Source organism: Haliaeetus leucocephalus, unplaced genomic scaffold (genome assembly GCF_000737465.1).
Source record: "Haliaeetus leucocephalus isolate CR32 unplaced genomic scaffold, Haliaeetus_leucocephalus-4.0 Scaffold164, whole genome shotgun sequence".
NCBI lineage: Eukaryota > Metazoa > Chordata > Aves > Accipitriformes > Accipitridae > Haliaeetus > Haliaeetus leucocephalus.
Genome location: NW_010972600.1, coordinates 1,035,999 through 1,052,470, shown reverse-complemented (window position 1 = coordinate 1,052,470; position 16,472 = coordinate 1,035,999). Strand labels below are relative to the sequence as shown.

General features: G+C 39.6%; 1 protein-coding gene across 1 annotated transcript in view; it reads right to left on the bottom strand.

Moving 5' to 3' along the window:
• DAZAP1 (DAZ associated protein 1) overlaps positions 1-13,447 on the bottom strand; it is a 23,874-nt gene extending 10,427 nt beyond the window's left edge. Inside the window, exons 1-8 of the mRNA XM_010563279.1 lie at positions 13,370-13,447; positions 10,959-10,963; positions 10,496-10,536; positions 9,878-10,044; positions 9,494-9,559; positions 8,750-8,860; positions 6,311-6,359; positions 1,676-1,758 (exon numbers count right to left, since the gene is read on the bottom strand). Coding sequence (XP_010561581.1) covers positions 1,676-1,758; positions 6,311-6,359; positions 8,750-8,860; positions 9,494-9,559; positions 9,878-10,044; positions 10,496-10,536; positions 10,959-10,963; positions 13,370-13,447 — 600 coding nt within the window. The remainder of the gene's footprint in view (positions 1-1,675; positions 1,759-6,310; positions 6,360-8,749; positions 8,861-9,493; positions 9,560-9,877; positions 10,045-10,495; positions 10,537-10,958; positions 10,964-13,369) is intronic.
• Positions 13,448-16,472: the final 3,025 nt, after the last annotated feature.

Here is a 16,472-nt window from a genome sequence, read left to right as displayed (position 1 = left end):
TGTGTTTTTGTGTTTATAAAAGAAAAAAAAAAAAAAAAGGGGGGGGGGGGGGGGGGGGGGGCAAAAATAGATTATTTCATTTTGGTACTGAGATTGTTTGGGAAACAACAGAGAACTCTGAATTAGCACTGACGTATACTGAAAGCCAGCAGCATAAAAGGCGACATTTCGAAGGCTCAGACAGGGTTCTCCGTACTTTCCCAGAACCATGACAGCATATGTACTATCCTTTGTTCCTATTTATATCTAGCATGCTGCTTCATGATATGACCTCTCATTTAAGTGGTTCATGTAAGTTTAAGGCAATTCCAAGGAAAAAAATCAGAGGATGTACATAGGATATAGATAATTCTTACACATACCAATGTAAATTTACTGCTGTCAGTGCATCTGCTTGCAAATGGGAGTGCTCAACTGCTCACAAGAGGAAAATACTAGTAATCAAGAACATACACTAGTGTTCTTGATTACACAAGCACATTTCTTCATTTGCTTCATTTCCACTATTAGGAAATCAGCCCACCCCTCAACCCCAAAACAAGTTCACAGGAATAAAAAGCATTATATACTGCATAATTACCAAAATTCCACTGATTCACAAGAATATATCCCCTGCTAGCTAAATAAATGCTTATGAAATATCAGCACATAGAGACTTTAAAAGACAATCCAAAAATTATACAATGCAGTAATTTAAGGAAAGTGACAAGTGTTCTTGTGTTTCCTTGAAATCTACTCACTCTAAGGTTAGCAGTTTTAACACTTACTTTAAAAACTGTGCATATACTGTAAAGCTGCAAGGACTTTAAATTTACCAGAATTTCCTGTGGTTATTTTTTCTTTAAGAAGTTATTATTTTCTCTGTCTAAAACTTGGGTGTCCTGCAACAATTCACTTTGCTTTTAGTTTTTTCCACAGGTACAAGCATGTTCCTTGCTGAGTAACATCAAAGCAAGCCTAAAAAATTCCTCCCTATCAAACATCCATTTGCTGACAACACAGTATGAAGATGAAACAACCAGAGGTCACTTAACTGCATTGTGGTTAAATACTATATAGAGTACGTGGGTTTGTATCAAAGTTTCACAGTAAGTGACCCAATTTTTTAAAAAACCAATCCTTCACGATGTTTTTTTCTTTTTCTTTTTAAGTTTTAAGATTATATAAAGTAGATTGTCTCAGACCACCTCAAAATTTGAGTATCAAATACACATCTGAAGGAGTGGTATCTTAAACCAAGCCTTGAGCAACTCAGATTTCATTGGGATTCTGATTTTCAAACAGCTGGAAACAACTAACTTCTATCCTTGCACCTAAGCAGCGCTCAAAACAAAGGTAGTCATCATCAGTTCATCCCAATGTAAGCTATGCTCAGCCAGAGCAACCCCCCAGGTCTGTAAGCACAAGGCCTTACCCAAAACAAAACAGCCCACAGCCGAAGTTCTCAGGCTTTCAAGATCTGTCTTTTCTACGGGCTAAGCCACAAGCTAACTGCCTTTCTTGCCCGTTTAAGCAAACTCAGAAGACTTTCCCCACCTTCATGGATAAAGCCTCGAATTTGGACTTACATGTTGTCCCACCTAAATGAATCAATTAAGTTTTATTCACCAGTGAAATTGCTAGTTGCCCAAGACTTGGTTCTTTCTTAAGGTAAAATAAAACTACAACTACACACTTTTTTGCCCATGATGTCGTGAAAATGCATGTTGACAGCCTGGTCCACTGATTGTTCGTCCTCGAAAGTAATAAATCCAAAACCTAGCCAACGACGAAGAGTGAATCAAGGTAGCAGGGTGTTGTGACACAAAACAGGATGATGAACAGTATTAGGGGCGGACCAAGGGTTCAAGCAGGGGTTTCAGATAACCGAGACTTGTGTTAAATTTTCAAAAGAAGTCAATCCAAGAAAATGGCAATGGATACTTCCTGTAGTTAGGCAATTAATGCCTCATCTTGGTTTCACACATGCAACTTACAAACTGAGCTTGTTAACTATCTTTTGATTTCATTCCTAACCCACCTACCAGGAAATGGAAAAAAGTGCTATATAGTCATAAATATAACTGTGCCACATGATTAAAAACAAAATACTTGTGGGACAGCAGATTAAAGCCAAGCAACTTTGCTGCTCCTATCTTTGATTCAGACTAGGTTCCCAGGGAAAACCTATTATGTCCCTGTTCCCCAAAGCTGCAAAGCAACTACCTCCCGTCCCTCATCCCATCTTCCAATTAGGGAATATTTTCCATGGAAAATAAGAAAGTTGTCTTTGAAATGTAGCTGTTAAAGCATGAAAAATTTTACCACTCCATGGATGAATGAGAAGCTTCAGAAACTAACAACCTAGATCAGAGGTTCTCAAGTTTTCCACACCTTAGAAAAAGCACATAATAGACATTACTCCTTCCAAACACAGCAACCCCTGCCAACTTGCTTATATAGAAAGCGATACTTGCCGTTACATCCCTTAATCTATTTTACTTCTTTTATTTCCTGCTGCTTTTCTCTTGAAAATCTATGCAACACTTTTCAGTCCCTCTTTCTGCCCAAGACATTGCTACTAACTGCTCCAGATCCCCAAGGGTGGCTCATTCCCTTTTATCTGATGACCATAGCCCTCAATGGCGGCAGCTCAGCTGAATCCAGCAGCTTTTAAAAAGGTTGCGGGGGAGTGCCTGATGCCTGTAGAAGATGCTGGAAAAGAGGCAAAGCCCCAGGACTAAGTCGCTTTTTGAGGTCATGCTTTGAGAACCACTGCACTTAGGTTGTAGCTGCTGATACTGCCGAGAGAGTGGCAAAAGAGTGGTTAATTTCACAGAACACGGAGGCTGGTTCATGCCATCAACCACTCACTGCTGGTGTAACAACCAAATCCCAGGAAAGGTAAGAACACATGCAGTACATAAATTGTGCCATTCTTTAGATTAGCTAAGGTAGAGCAATAAAAATTAGAAAGAAAAACGAGGTGCGGCATCAAAAGCACATGGAACATGGATGCATTTCTGCTTTTCTGAAACCCAAGATTTCCCCCTTGGTTTGCATTTTGCTTTGCAGCTAGTGCTGACAGCAGCCATATATTGCTCTAAAGCGTTAAACAGAAATACAGTATCTATAACAGTTAGTGTCTCTCTAAGCTTATCCAACTGGGTTGGGTAAGCCCAAAGAGGCCTATTGTAGAGAAAGTTTATATATAAAAAAATACACAAAGATACAGGCCAAAATAGATTCCAGCAGGTCAAATTCTGCTGTCAGCAACAAGAGCAAAAGACATCACTAAAATAAACTTAAAATAAAAAGGAAAAAACTTAGCATTTCCCACACACAAGAGACTGGCAGTATAAACGAAGTTTTGTTGACCTGTGATGAAAGCAGCCTCAAAATTGAGAGCAGCATTTCATCACAATATATTTGTCTGAGGTTAACTAGCAATCTAAGTATTAGAGCCAAAAGAAAAGTATTTGTATTTAAATCACACATTTAGTATTACAGCCTTTATCTAAAAAGACATGGGAAAGAATAATAATGGATACCCATCTACATATGAAGGTTGCTTGTTTAACTTGATTCCAAGAAGACCAAAGGAGAGGAACAGATCGTGGTATGGGGATGGGGTTTGGAGGGGGAGAAGGAAGGAGAGTAAGAGGTTATTGAGGAAGCCAGTAAAGGGGTGGGGGTGGGGTGGGTTAATTAAAAAAAAAAAAGGATTTAAAAGGGTCAAACACCACAAGATAAGGAACAGTGAAGAAATCAGAGTACAATACACAGCAAAATTCCAACAACATGAGATTTTAAATACAGTAAAAGTGATGAGGTCTAACATGCAGTAGCTTTATTTTTTGAAGGACAGGACTTTATTGAAGACTAGAGAAACTAACTGCATTTAGCAGGAATCCAAGTGGACTACAGAACAGAGCAATGATGCTGGTTTGCAGCCAAGGGGAAGAAGAGAACAAATGCAGCAAGAACCTGTAAATTACTTCACAGTTGTTGGTTTAGCCAAGAATAGAAAGCATGAGAAGCAGAGACTGCAACAAAGCCACTGTTTCTTTTAAGATGTAACGAGGCTGGCTGTGCTTATACTTGGGACTCTGAAAAGAATTTTGATGAAAGCACTGCTTGCAGGAGAGCTAACAGAAGTAGGTAGGGACTGCAAGTAAGCAAAGATGACTTGGATACTTGAAGACACACAGCCAGCTCCTCAAGGGCATCACTGTAGCTCTGACACTAACGGAGAATCTGGTTCCCAGTATTCTTGTGAGACGCTAAAGGTAGATGAATGCTACAGGGATTAGTAACAGGGATCATTTTTCCCTCCTCCTACCAGCAAACTAGTAAAATGACATGCAGTAAGGGATCTGTTCAAAATGCAAGTATGGTAAAGTTAATGGAAGAAGGCAAAATTCAGAATGGTATGAGTGGAAGATGGCAGTGAATTGGCCTTTTAAATTTTTTAAATATAAGTCATTTAGGTATTATATTAAAAGGACAAGTGTATAGACTAAGTAGCACTCTGTGCAACAGAATACAGATCAGAAAGAGAAGGCAAGAGAAAAATGTGTTCTGGGATGCATGACCAGGAATACCAAATACAAACTATGAGGAATTTTTCCTAGCACACCCCCAGGGACTAACAAGGCCATTTTTGGAGATGACAGTTAGTTACCACACTACATAAAAGAATGTAACAGAACAAAAATGAAAGCAAGAGCAACACGATTCAAGAACATTGTTTAAGAAGTCAGATCAATTAAGGGAGAAAGTATTCTGCAGTACATCTGCACAATGGATGGAGACAGACAGGTTTTCAAACCTGTGCACATCTGTCACTTCTGCTTTAAGCTACTACCTAGTAAGTGGACTCGAAGACTTTTTTTTTTTTTTTAGTATAGCTTTAAGCAGAGAAGCCATTAATTGAGACCAGGATTAATCCAGACCAGGCATGATGTTTTAGTACCTTTTGCTCAGAGGCTGCAAGGCTGGGATTAAATATTACAAAGACATAGAAGATACAATAATTACTGAAATATTTCAGAACTTCAGCCACAAATTCTATTCAGATGCCCGTATCTTTGTCTCCACTGCCTCCTCTATTTAAAATCAAACGCTCTAGAGCATTTAAATCGATGAATTTATGTTCTGCTTAAATAAAAGGTATCTGTTGAAAGAAGATTAAGATAGCTAAAGCAAGAAAACAAAAAAACAAATATATTGAAACTTCGTTTACACTCCAATAAAAGACAAAGCCCGTCCCTCCTCTGACTGTGGAACTGGCCTGTACCTCTGTGATAAATTATCACCTAGAGAGAAGAAATCTAAAGAGATATCGTTAATCACAGTCAAACAATTCACAGAGAGAAAAGAAAAAAAAAAAAAGAAAGAACTTACTTAACATTACCATACTTTACTATGAAACACTTAAATATGTCACTAAGGATGTATGTCTAAATTAAAAATAAAACTAAGACTTAACAGCTTAATAAATATGAAGTGAAGAATATATTTCTTAATAATGAGTCAGAAGAGAAATGAAAGTTCAGATGGCAAACTATTCTCTAGCATGTAGAACATGCTACAAGGTGGTCAGTGCAACTAAGCTTTACATATTTAAAATATTGCCTCTTAATTGTCAAACAGATGACAGATGCAATGGAAAGTGGATGACATGAAACTTGCTTCATATTTTGACCAAAGGTTACCAACTTGATTAAATAGTCTAGTGAAACTTCCAGTTTTTTTTTTTTTTTTTTTTTTTAAAAAAGCCATCTAGCATACAGGGATTATACATCCCAATCAAAATATATATCTATTTTTCAGAATTATTTTCTGTAGTTTAAGAAGTGTTTTTCTTTAAGTGAAGCCATTTAACCAAAACAAAAAGCATATAATGGATGGATTCTGTTCTAATCTCATGTTCAGAAGTACTCTGAACTGGAGTATCCGCCCCATGCAACTACAGACATCAACATACCTTTCATGTGGAACAGGAGGAAAGTCTTTTTTTCCCCCCCCCCCCCCAATAGTACCTTAAGCCACAGGAGCGGCTCGAGAATCAAATTTCATTCAACTAAAAAACTAGCAAAAAAACCCATAAATGAACATGAAACATCTGACTTTAAATGCACAGATACCAACTAAAGCTGTAGATGAAGAGTCTAGACTTGAAGTGATATTTGTCCAGTGAATTATTCTTTTTCCTGAGGCAACATAGAAAAAAAAAAAAGTCTACCTTTTCTGATGGTGTGAAATAGTTTGCCATCTGACTATAGGAGAGTATGAAGAAATTTCAAGGACAAACTAGATCAGCCTTTACCTCGGGGCCTCTGTTTCTCTGCGTCATAGATCATTACAACTTCAGTGACCTGGAAGAGAGAAGGGAAATTCTACTAACTGTGCTACCAGGGGAGTGTTATAAACAGTTACTACAGGCTGGTTTCCCGCACTCTATCCACAAAGCACAATTAAATGCTCGATGTAGCCATCAATACCAGGCTGTCCTAGCACAGTGCAAACAAATTGGCAATATTGCTCTATGGCAGTTTAAGAAAAGCCTGAGTTCATCTGTTCTGAAAAGCTGCTACATCGTGGCTTTTTAAGGTCTCATCAGGCTTAAGATTTTAATCTAGCATTAAGGTAGCTACACTGTTTATACCCACACTATAGCCTATAAAAAAACTCAAAGGTTTCTGTTTTTCAACATACTATTCATCAGTGTGGCTTCTTAAAAGATTACTTTTTCCATTTTTAAACATTTTCACTCTCAACATGAAAAGCAGCTTTAACTCCAAACACATTTAAGAATTTGCATGACTTCTCTGAATTACTTACTTGAATATCAGTGTGGCACAGAGTACCAATTATAAATTGATGCTTTAAATAGCATTACAAAAAACCCCTAAGTTATGGATGGTCAGTGTCAGTGTGATTTTAACTTAAAAAAGGAAGAAAACAGAAAATGCAAGCTGTTCAAAGGCTTCGAGATTTTTTTCAGAATAAGCACCACTGAGCACTACAATTTAAACAAAACCAGCGGTGTAATGTTTACGTCAAAGGCAATATTAAAACAGCTGAAAGGAACTGCCTTTAAATTTCTCAGATGCAGAAAAGCGGTCACAAAACGTGTATGATCTCATGGAATCACATCTTCGCCTTCAAGTCAATCTTAGGATTTTTTTTACTAGAAATCCCTGAATTTGCTTAAAATCTGATGCAAATTCACCTTTTACTTACAGCTAGAAAACATACTTTTCAATTTATTACACCATATACACTGACTTGAATATATACTACTGGGTGCTAACAGCTAAGATTTATCCCCATTCGGGGATTATGCCACGTGACAGTGCCAGATTTTCTCCCCACTGGTCCATTTGGATCCCCCTTCTTCACACTGGTCTTATTTACCAAGCAATTACCATGTCTAAGAACTAGTGCCTGCTTTTGTCTCTTCACTCTGTGGCCACAAAACATACATATATAAGAGCTTCTACTTCTCCAAAGATAACTCATTAAGAATGCTACACAGACTCCCCAATTTCTATACTATTGTTAAAGTTCTACTACTTACTTTTAAAGGCACTTACACTTAATGGCTGTTGCCTTCTATATTTGGTGGAACATAACCCTGTATCTCCCAAGCCATCCAGAGGTCAGAATTGGAAAGCCAAAAGTCTGTGAGGAAGAGCCTTTAGAAATTATGCTCCACAGCTGTGGAACATGCTCCCCCATTTTTATTTACAAGTCTACTGCAGCCTTTCAAACTAAAGAAACAGTTGTTAGCCATTGCCTTTTATATTTTTTTTTTAAATTATCTTAATCAAATTTTAAATACAGTACTGTTGATAAACTTAGCCACTTGAGAAAGAATCAACAAATCCTTTGCTGCCACTAAGAAGAGATCTTAGAGAAAGGTGATTAAAAGTATCAAAAGAACACACTAAATGCCACTCAAAGATGGCAAGTTCACGTCCACTGGCACAGTCTTGAATTTAACTCAGGCAATCTAAGTTTCTCAGACTTATTCACAGCTGAATTTAGTAACTTAGTTCAATAGTTTACCATCTTAAAGGAGCAACAACAGTTGGGATAAATGGTAATTAAAACTAAATAGAAAAACAACCCCCAAATCAGAAGACATAGTTGTTTCAGTCTGAGGTTACAAACTGAATTAAAAACAGGTGCATAACATGAGTACCAGTTTGTCTCTAGAATGGAGGTTCTAGGGACAACAGAACTCAGCTGATGATTTGAAAGCCACTACTGCTGCCAAAATAATGGCAGGAGACTCCAAAATTTAACCTATCTGTACATGTAGTCGAAGACAGGGATCTTAGACATAAGCTCACTGAAGTACTTGCTGTTCCCCCCTCAAAAAAAATTCAACAAAAATTTTTTAATTGCCGAGCTGTAAGTTATCAATTTAAAAGAGAAAAAATTACTCTTAAGCCAGCTCAACTCAGGAGTTTTTGCAAGAAGGGAACAGAATAATGCACCAGGTACACTTAAACAAGAGGAGACAGAAGCAGCAAAGTAAGTTACATATCAGAGCAATAGATTTTGACAAACAGCAAGATACGTTTCAAGATGATGAACGTTTACTACAGTTTATCACAAAATGCTTCAATATGTCCCTACAGCAGTTTGTCTAAATTAATCCAAAATTTGACAGCTTGACAAAAATCTGAGAAAAGGCAGTGGGGAGGGAAAGCATCTTGCAACCAACTGATAACTGCCATCATGCTGAATGACTCACCACTCCGAATTTCTTGAAGTATTCCCTGAGCTCTGTCTCGCCACAGTTATGAGGAATCCCACCAACAAAAATTTTATTTGATTTATTGTTATCACTCCTGGATCCTTTCTGCTAAATCAAGGAGGAAAAAAATCAGTCAGAAGGACAATAAAGTTGGCTACTTCTAGTGTTTTACACTTAAACGTGAACAATGATCTCTTGCAGGTTGAGGGGGAGCCATCTCCAGGCTTGAAGTCTCACAGTCATTAAAGTGACACTACTGCATGTTCAGAGCTCAGAAGTTTAGTGTTTGCAGTTATAACCCAGTCTCTGTTCTTCAGAAGATCAGATAACTAGGGACTGTGTCCTGAGGCCATTTACTCATTTTATAAGGAAATCATATTAACCTGCAGGGTGTGAAGTAGGCTGGAAAAGAGCATCAGTCCTGTGAGTGTGCTTCCAGACACTTGGTTCAAGATTTGAAGAACTCAACTAAAAGCACTGCGAAGAGCTTAAGAAAATACCACACCCACAAACTGAGTTTGATGCAAACACAAATTGTTCATTAACACTGTATTGTACTTGGAGTCTTACCATGGAAATCCAAGTAGAAGACATTGTTCAGAAATAAAATTTACACTCAAGGCCTGCATACTGACTCCCAATTTTAAAACATGGATTTAATCCAAGTGAATTCAATTGAACTGCTGGAAGGTAAGCCGAAACTTGGAAAACAGGCAGGATACACCGAGTATCTTTCCTTACCCATCCTTCTTTCGGTCGTGTCCTTTCTGGTTGCATCCCCCTAGGTGTACATGGCTTTGGATCAATCTGGAAGAAGTTCCAGTTTGGTCAGATCTCAGCGTGCAGAATATTGTTCTAAAAGTTATGTTTATGGCAGCTGAACACAGCACTGCTGAAATCCAGCGCCTCAGATCAAAGCTATCGTAAATACATCGCTTCTACAATGTGACACAAATCATTAAGTTAAAGCTGTCTTACAATAAATAATTAAAACCAACAATCAGGTAACTTTTACACTACCCAGTCTGCAGATAAGAAGCCAGAATTTAAAACAGATCTTTGAAGCAGTCTGGAGCAGAAAGTTCCGAAGCAGGGAAAAAAAAAAAAGCCACAAAAGCAACTTACATTTCGGCCATCTAACGTATGAGGTCTACTGGCCAGTACTGTTCCCACACAGTTGGGATCTTTAAATTTGACAAATCCAAATCCTCGAGACTGGTTTGTTGTTTTGTCTTTCATTATTACACAGTCTACAACTTCTCCATACTGGGAGAAGTAGCTACGAAGAGTTTCTGTTAAAAAAAAAAAAAAAAAGAACCAGATATTAACTTTACCAGGCTGTGTTCACAATTATGAGACAAAAGATAAGCAAACAGCTAAACAAGTTCGAACTCATCTTCTGAAAACGGTTAAATTTTACTTCCTCTACACAAATGGTATAGAACGGTTTATTTCCACTCATACAAAAGGAAAGTAGTATCATAGTAAAGCAATGACAGAAAATAGTCATCTTCTGAGTTGACAAAAACTTCAGTACCAAACACCGATAGAAAATATAAAACCAGAAGTGATTAATGTATATTCGAACTCTCTACAGAAAACTGTATTCATTAACAGAAGAGAGAGGTGGAACCTCATCCAAATCTTCCTGCCACAGTATTGTCTGTTAAAAGGCTATGTATCTGTACATTGTTTTGCTGTTCACAAAGGCCTGGCTCAACGACTGTAGAATACATAGCTTACCTTGTGTTGTACTCCAGTCCAAGCCACCCACAAACAGTTTTCTGCAAATGAAGCATACAGAAGTTTTAGGGTGCTACACGACAGATGCTTCATCTTATTTAACTCAGAAGTCGGCGACTCTGAAGAGGTCTGGCGGTACTGAGGCCTCCAAAATACACTACAAAACCCATTCTTCACTGGAATTCACTATTCTTTGTGACAACTACCTTCTGTTTCATGAAGATTCACATAAAACTGAAGCACCCCTTTTGTATGCCACAAGCATGAACAGAGATTGTGAGCTTATTACAGGAACACATTTTATTCTTTTATGCAAAGAGAAGACAAAAATATCAAAAAAAGCCTACGTTCCTCCAAACGCCTTATTTCCAGGTATTTGAGAACGCAGTGTTGCTTTGAAAAATCACTGCAATAGCCAGAAGGAAAAAAAACCAATGTAGAACATCACACTAAGTACATTTACCTGCCCTTTTGGGACAGAAAGGAGTTCCAGCATGGAACACTTCATAGTTCAGAAAAATATGTATAAAGCATCACTGAAATTCAAAAAGTGATCCAAGAACACCATTATAAAGTCATTCTACCTGGTTAACCCCCACCCCCCAACTAAAATGGGATGTTTGGATTCCTGTCAAGGACTGGATCATTGGTGCTAAGTTACTTACAGAACTTCTCTTAGTAACAGAAGAAAACAGCCTGCAGGGTCCGTGCAGTTCCAATTTAAGGATGAAACCAAAATTCAAAACTTCTGAGATAAAGCAAACTGACAGAACACCAGACATCCTAGTTTAAATACCCAAGTCCATCCCACTAACTGCTTTAATCCCAGGTTAAGGATCAAGAGGTGTGCACAGTCTTGCATTAGGCCTCCAAAACCAAGTTCAAAGAACAGCTGGGCTCTCCTACATACATTTGCTACTTCACACTGAATGTTACCAGGAAGATAACTGACAACCGAAACAGGTTAAAAGAATTATTCTACAAAAATACACTAGCAGCACAGCTGCTGCAGCCCTCTGTAACAGGTACTGTAGCAAAAATAACATCAGGCTCTGAAGTTTATACTCTTGATGTTACCATCTCCTACACTTAGAGGCATTGCCATATGAAAAATAATGCCAGCAGTTGAAGTTACTTAATACCAACTTACAAATAGTAAGCAATGTAAATGCATCTGCCCTGGGATGATGTGGCCAACTTTCAGTGCCAGACGGTCAAAGCCCAATGGGAATCGCAGCTAAAAGAAAAAGACTCCACAGGAAGGAATGCTGAGCTAGATGCAATGGTTGGATTTGGGCATCACCTGAAATTTCTATACTTGTTCTCTAGCTGCATAATTGGGTAAAACAGCATATGAGTTTTTTCCATCCTCAGATAAAAAAAATGCTTAAGTCAGCCCTCAGGCTTCCTTGCCCCTGTGTTCTCGAAGTACTGTCGTGGTAAAGAAAAGTCCTTAAACTGCTGATTAAAACAAACAAAACCCCTTCATTCATTCCTTTTACATGCTACTCCCTCGGTCACCTAGAAAGACCAGTCAGAATCACTTTTGTCTACCATTATCTTCTAGTTAAATGAAAGCAAAAGTAGAACTATCAAGTTCAAGTCTAAGATAGAAGGCAAACTTGTGAGGCAAGTGCTAAATAACAGAGTAGCACTAATTCAGCAATTAGTTGTGAAACCATTTCACAATCTAGTTTAGAGATATCTCCAAACAGATGAGAAAGTCATGGCTAAAACCCAAACTAAACTCCATGCTTAAAACTTAAAACAAATCCAAATCAACTCATCTTCTGAAAAGAGCATCCAAATCGGTACCATTTCGTGTCAGAGCACGCCGAAGTACTTGGGTAAGCGCACAAAGAGGACCAGCGAGATGCCAGACTGCCTGCTTTGCAACTCTTTATCAACTTTAGGGTGTGACAAAACTTCCAAGCAAAGTAATTTATTCCATAATTAAAGGTTAGTTCAAAGCCACCTCAACACTTGGCCCTTTTCAGTAAGAAGCACCAACTCAAAAGCTCTTCTGTTAATACTTTTATGGGTCTGCACAGACAAGTGCTGGGATAGTTTATCTCTGGAGGACGCCCTCTGTTTCTCTTATCAATCCTCAAAGAGAGGAACCATATTCTGCTTTGTCTTCTACTTGCCCTCAGATATATCCGAGCATAGCTGCAGTGGAGCTGAGGTGGGCAATTGGTGTACCTTCACTTACCTGGGGAAAGTTGAAGTTCTCCTAACAAAAAAAAAACCCCAAAACCCAAAAAGCCAACGTTCCTCTCACCTACTTTTTTCAGGAGCGGCTAACTGCAGTAAGAAATCAGCCACCCCCCCAGTAAGAGAGCTGTTAGTGCACAGGGAGCATCAGTAGCAAAAGCCTTGCAACTAGAAGGTCTTCTGTAGCAGGGCAGCTTGCAGATGAAACCAGCAGTCCCTTTTCACTTTGATTCACTTCTCTGTGATAGGGCATCATGTCATGACCCTTATACAACAGCCAACAGTGACTAAACCAATGCCTTAAACTGTAGGTATACTACACATGAAAATAAGGGGTGACTAAATTCAGTATTACATGGTACCTACAAGTCTGTTCCATCGAGGCAAATTTTATTTCTAAGTCACTAGTTGAGAGGTGACGTAAGTCTTCTCTTTCAAAAAAAAAAAGATCAACTGTTAAGCACAGATCAAAGCATCTTCTTAAGCAGGCCAGAAAATAACTGCACTGGTAATATGCAAAGAAAGTACAGTGTTCGCAGTGTTGCAGAAGACAGTGGCTGCATCTGCTCCTCCATTATCATAATGCATCTGACAATAGCACAAGCAGGACATTTCATCCATTATCAACCCTCTCTGAAAGCAGGTCTGTTTTCTACTTGCATGTTTCAGGATGACGAAGTCTTTCTCAAGGATAGGAAACTGCCCCCACCTCCCTCTACTGGCAAAGAGCTTGCTCATGGCATCGGTTCAAAGAGCTTATTCAACACCAGCCAGTTTTCAGCAACAGGTCATTTTCTGGTAAGAGCCAAACTTCACCCAACAGTCGTCACCACATGCAGGCTTCCTGGTAGCTTCCATGACTGTCCCCTTACTACGTTTCTCCTCCACATACAGGACACACGCACAAATCTGTGTGCTCTTTCTTGTGCCATTATTTTCAGGGAAAGAAGTTCTATAAGGAAATAACTTTATTTCGTAATAGCAAAGAAAAAAGAACTGATCTAATGCTATATTCAGATTAAAGTTTCGACGTAGCCCATGACTCTGTGTTAGCTACATTTTCTCAACGAACCACATTTTGGGACTGTTGGTTTTGTTGGTTTTTTTTCTTTTTAAACTAAATTTGATAGCTTGATGTATAAGATCAATGTAAAAATACTAGCTTCATTCTGACAGAACATCAAGCCATCTGCAGGGACTGAGGATTCCCTGCTGTTAATGGTCACTGAAACCTTCCAATTCCATTATTAATTATTTGTAGTCACCCTACATACATTTAAACAAAAAAGCTGGGTTGCCTAAGGTCAACTACAGCAGCTGTATGTAAATACATGGCTTCTATTTATATGCACACTATAGAATGCCAAAAGCCAGGACTACTGTGCCTTTGACTCCTCGATGGACTGGTCTGAACACACTGAGCAAACACAAGACTTAACTAACGCCTACCTAACACAAAAATCTAGACGCAATATTGTATAAGACAGCTGTCAGATGCAAGACAGTTGTATGAAATAACGCTAGGTGAGTGTTCCTTTCCCTGTGCTCAGCTTGCATCACCAGCCCGTTCATAAGGTCTTACATATGCTGCCTCCTGGCCTCCTATAAAACTTTTTGTTCAAACAGTTTATGGGCTGGTAGTTTTTAAAATTATGCTATCAGTTTGAGCCTGCTAACGTCACTGTCCTCATCCCTATTTGCACCACCCTCAAACATGCACACCCCCATAAAGCTCCATATTTATAGACTGTAGTGTTAGAAGGCTGCTATAGTCCATCCCCAACAGAACATAAAGCAATTCACCAGCACAAACCTGATGAGAACACAAAATGCCAGCCTGTATCTTTGGGCAGGTCTGTCTTTCCACCACGAACGGTACAACAGTGTGCACTGTACACCAGTAAGTGAAAGACACCGACAGACACGACGCACCTCAAGCAGCAGTATTCCTCACAGTGCTCAATTTGGGAGCAGGGAGTGGAATAATGCCTCTTCAGAAGTTACAGTATGTATAATAAGTTTTAACCAAGTTTCATGAACCCACGTGTTCTGCTTCAACTATTTCCTGACAAAATTTTACTTGCTAATTTATTCTTTTCTGCCATAAAAGTATCTGTCACAGAAGCACATAATCCCAGAATTAGTAAGAAAGCATGCACAGGTATTTTAAAATTGTCGGACCTCAACAAAAGCACAAACTCTTTGCCTATGTAAAATAATCCGGCAGTTTGATTAACGTCCATCATTTCTCTTAGCGCAGTCCCAATCAGCTACATCCTGTAGGACAGAAGGATCTCAAGATCAGCACTTTTCTTTCATTCAAAATAGTCCCAAGTACTAATTACAACAAGTAACACGCACAAGGCCCTACCTACTCACATCAACATTACTGCAAGGCCTAGAGCCGTCGTAAGTATTTTTTCCTCAACTTAAAATCTCTGTCTAGAAAAGCGGTTAAGTTCATAACTTCCTATTAAGACTTGCATCTCACAACAGCTTTCAAAACAGAACTTCCTTCACACAACTACAGGCAGCTGACTAAAACTGCAGTTTATTCTACGCTTCCACCTTTCCGTTTTGAACACTTTTGGGGGAGAAGAAAAAAGAAAACTAACATCTCTGATTAAAATCCAATCCTTTCAAATCTGATTACAACTCAGAAGGATCAAAATCTAAGCAGTCTGCAACTGGGAACAAGCTCTGTGACAACCGGGCCTGTTCAGGATGAAAGTTGACAGTATTTCACCAAGTAACTTGGAGCCTGTGCTCACCTACAGTTCCAGAACAGCAGCACACAGAAAGCTGCTCATCAGGTCTCTCATAAGGCACCAGACAGCAATTAAGGCCCAGGACCAAACAGAAATACTTTCAGAGCAAAACTGACCCATTTAAACATACCTCATGCAATATGCGTTGTTCGTAGCAACATGTTATATTCAAAACAGTTATCCTGCCTCTCCTATTTTTAAGACTGTACGAATTAAGAACACGCACAGTAAATAAGCGGCTTACTACGCGCTGGAGACAGTGCGAGAATGAAGACTGGTATGCATCCACCAAAGCTTCAAAAAAGGTGACCAGTTATGATGTGCATGTTCTGTGCCAAAACTTGTAGTGAAAGCTAAGCAGCCAACCTTTTTTTTTATTTTCAGTTCTAACGTGCCAAGTCTACAGTCCCGTAATTTAAATGTCGCTAGGCTTTAGAATACAGCGCCGAAGCAGCATCATACTAAATACATCTCAAAAGAACTAGACTTATGTCAGGCTACCAGTTTGAAGAAGCCACAAAATGTCTGGAAAGCCTTTCAAGTAAAACCAGCGTTCTTCTGACGGGGAGGCAGCTTGCACAGACGGACAGCTAGCAGGAGGCATCTGTCAGCGGAGGGGAAGTTTGGAAGGGCAGCTACATGCAGCGCAAGGACTCCTCTGCAGCACGGAGGAGGGAAGCGAGGGGAGGCTCCCGGCCGCCGCCTTTGTCCCGCCGTTCCCCCCGTGAAGAACCAAGGTCCCTGCCCCGCGGCCCGGCCGGCCCCTCCGGGCACAGGCGACGAAGCCCTGATGAGTCACCGGAATAAAGTCACCGATGGGTCTTACACCCCCCTCCCTCGTTAGCAACGCAAAAAGGAGGGAAAACAAACCGGGGCGTGTGTCATGTGCCCCCCGTGTCGTGTGTGTCCCCCCCCGGCCGTGGCGGGGCCGGGGCTCCCGGGAGGGCGCGGGAAGCGCCGCGGGTGACCTTGGGCCGCGCGCACCTGCCGCCGCA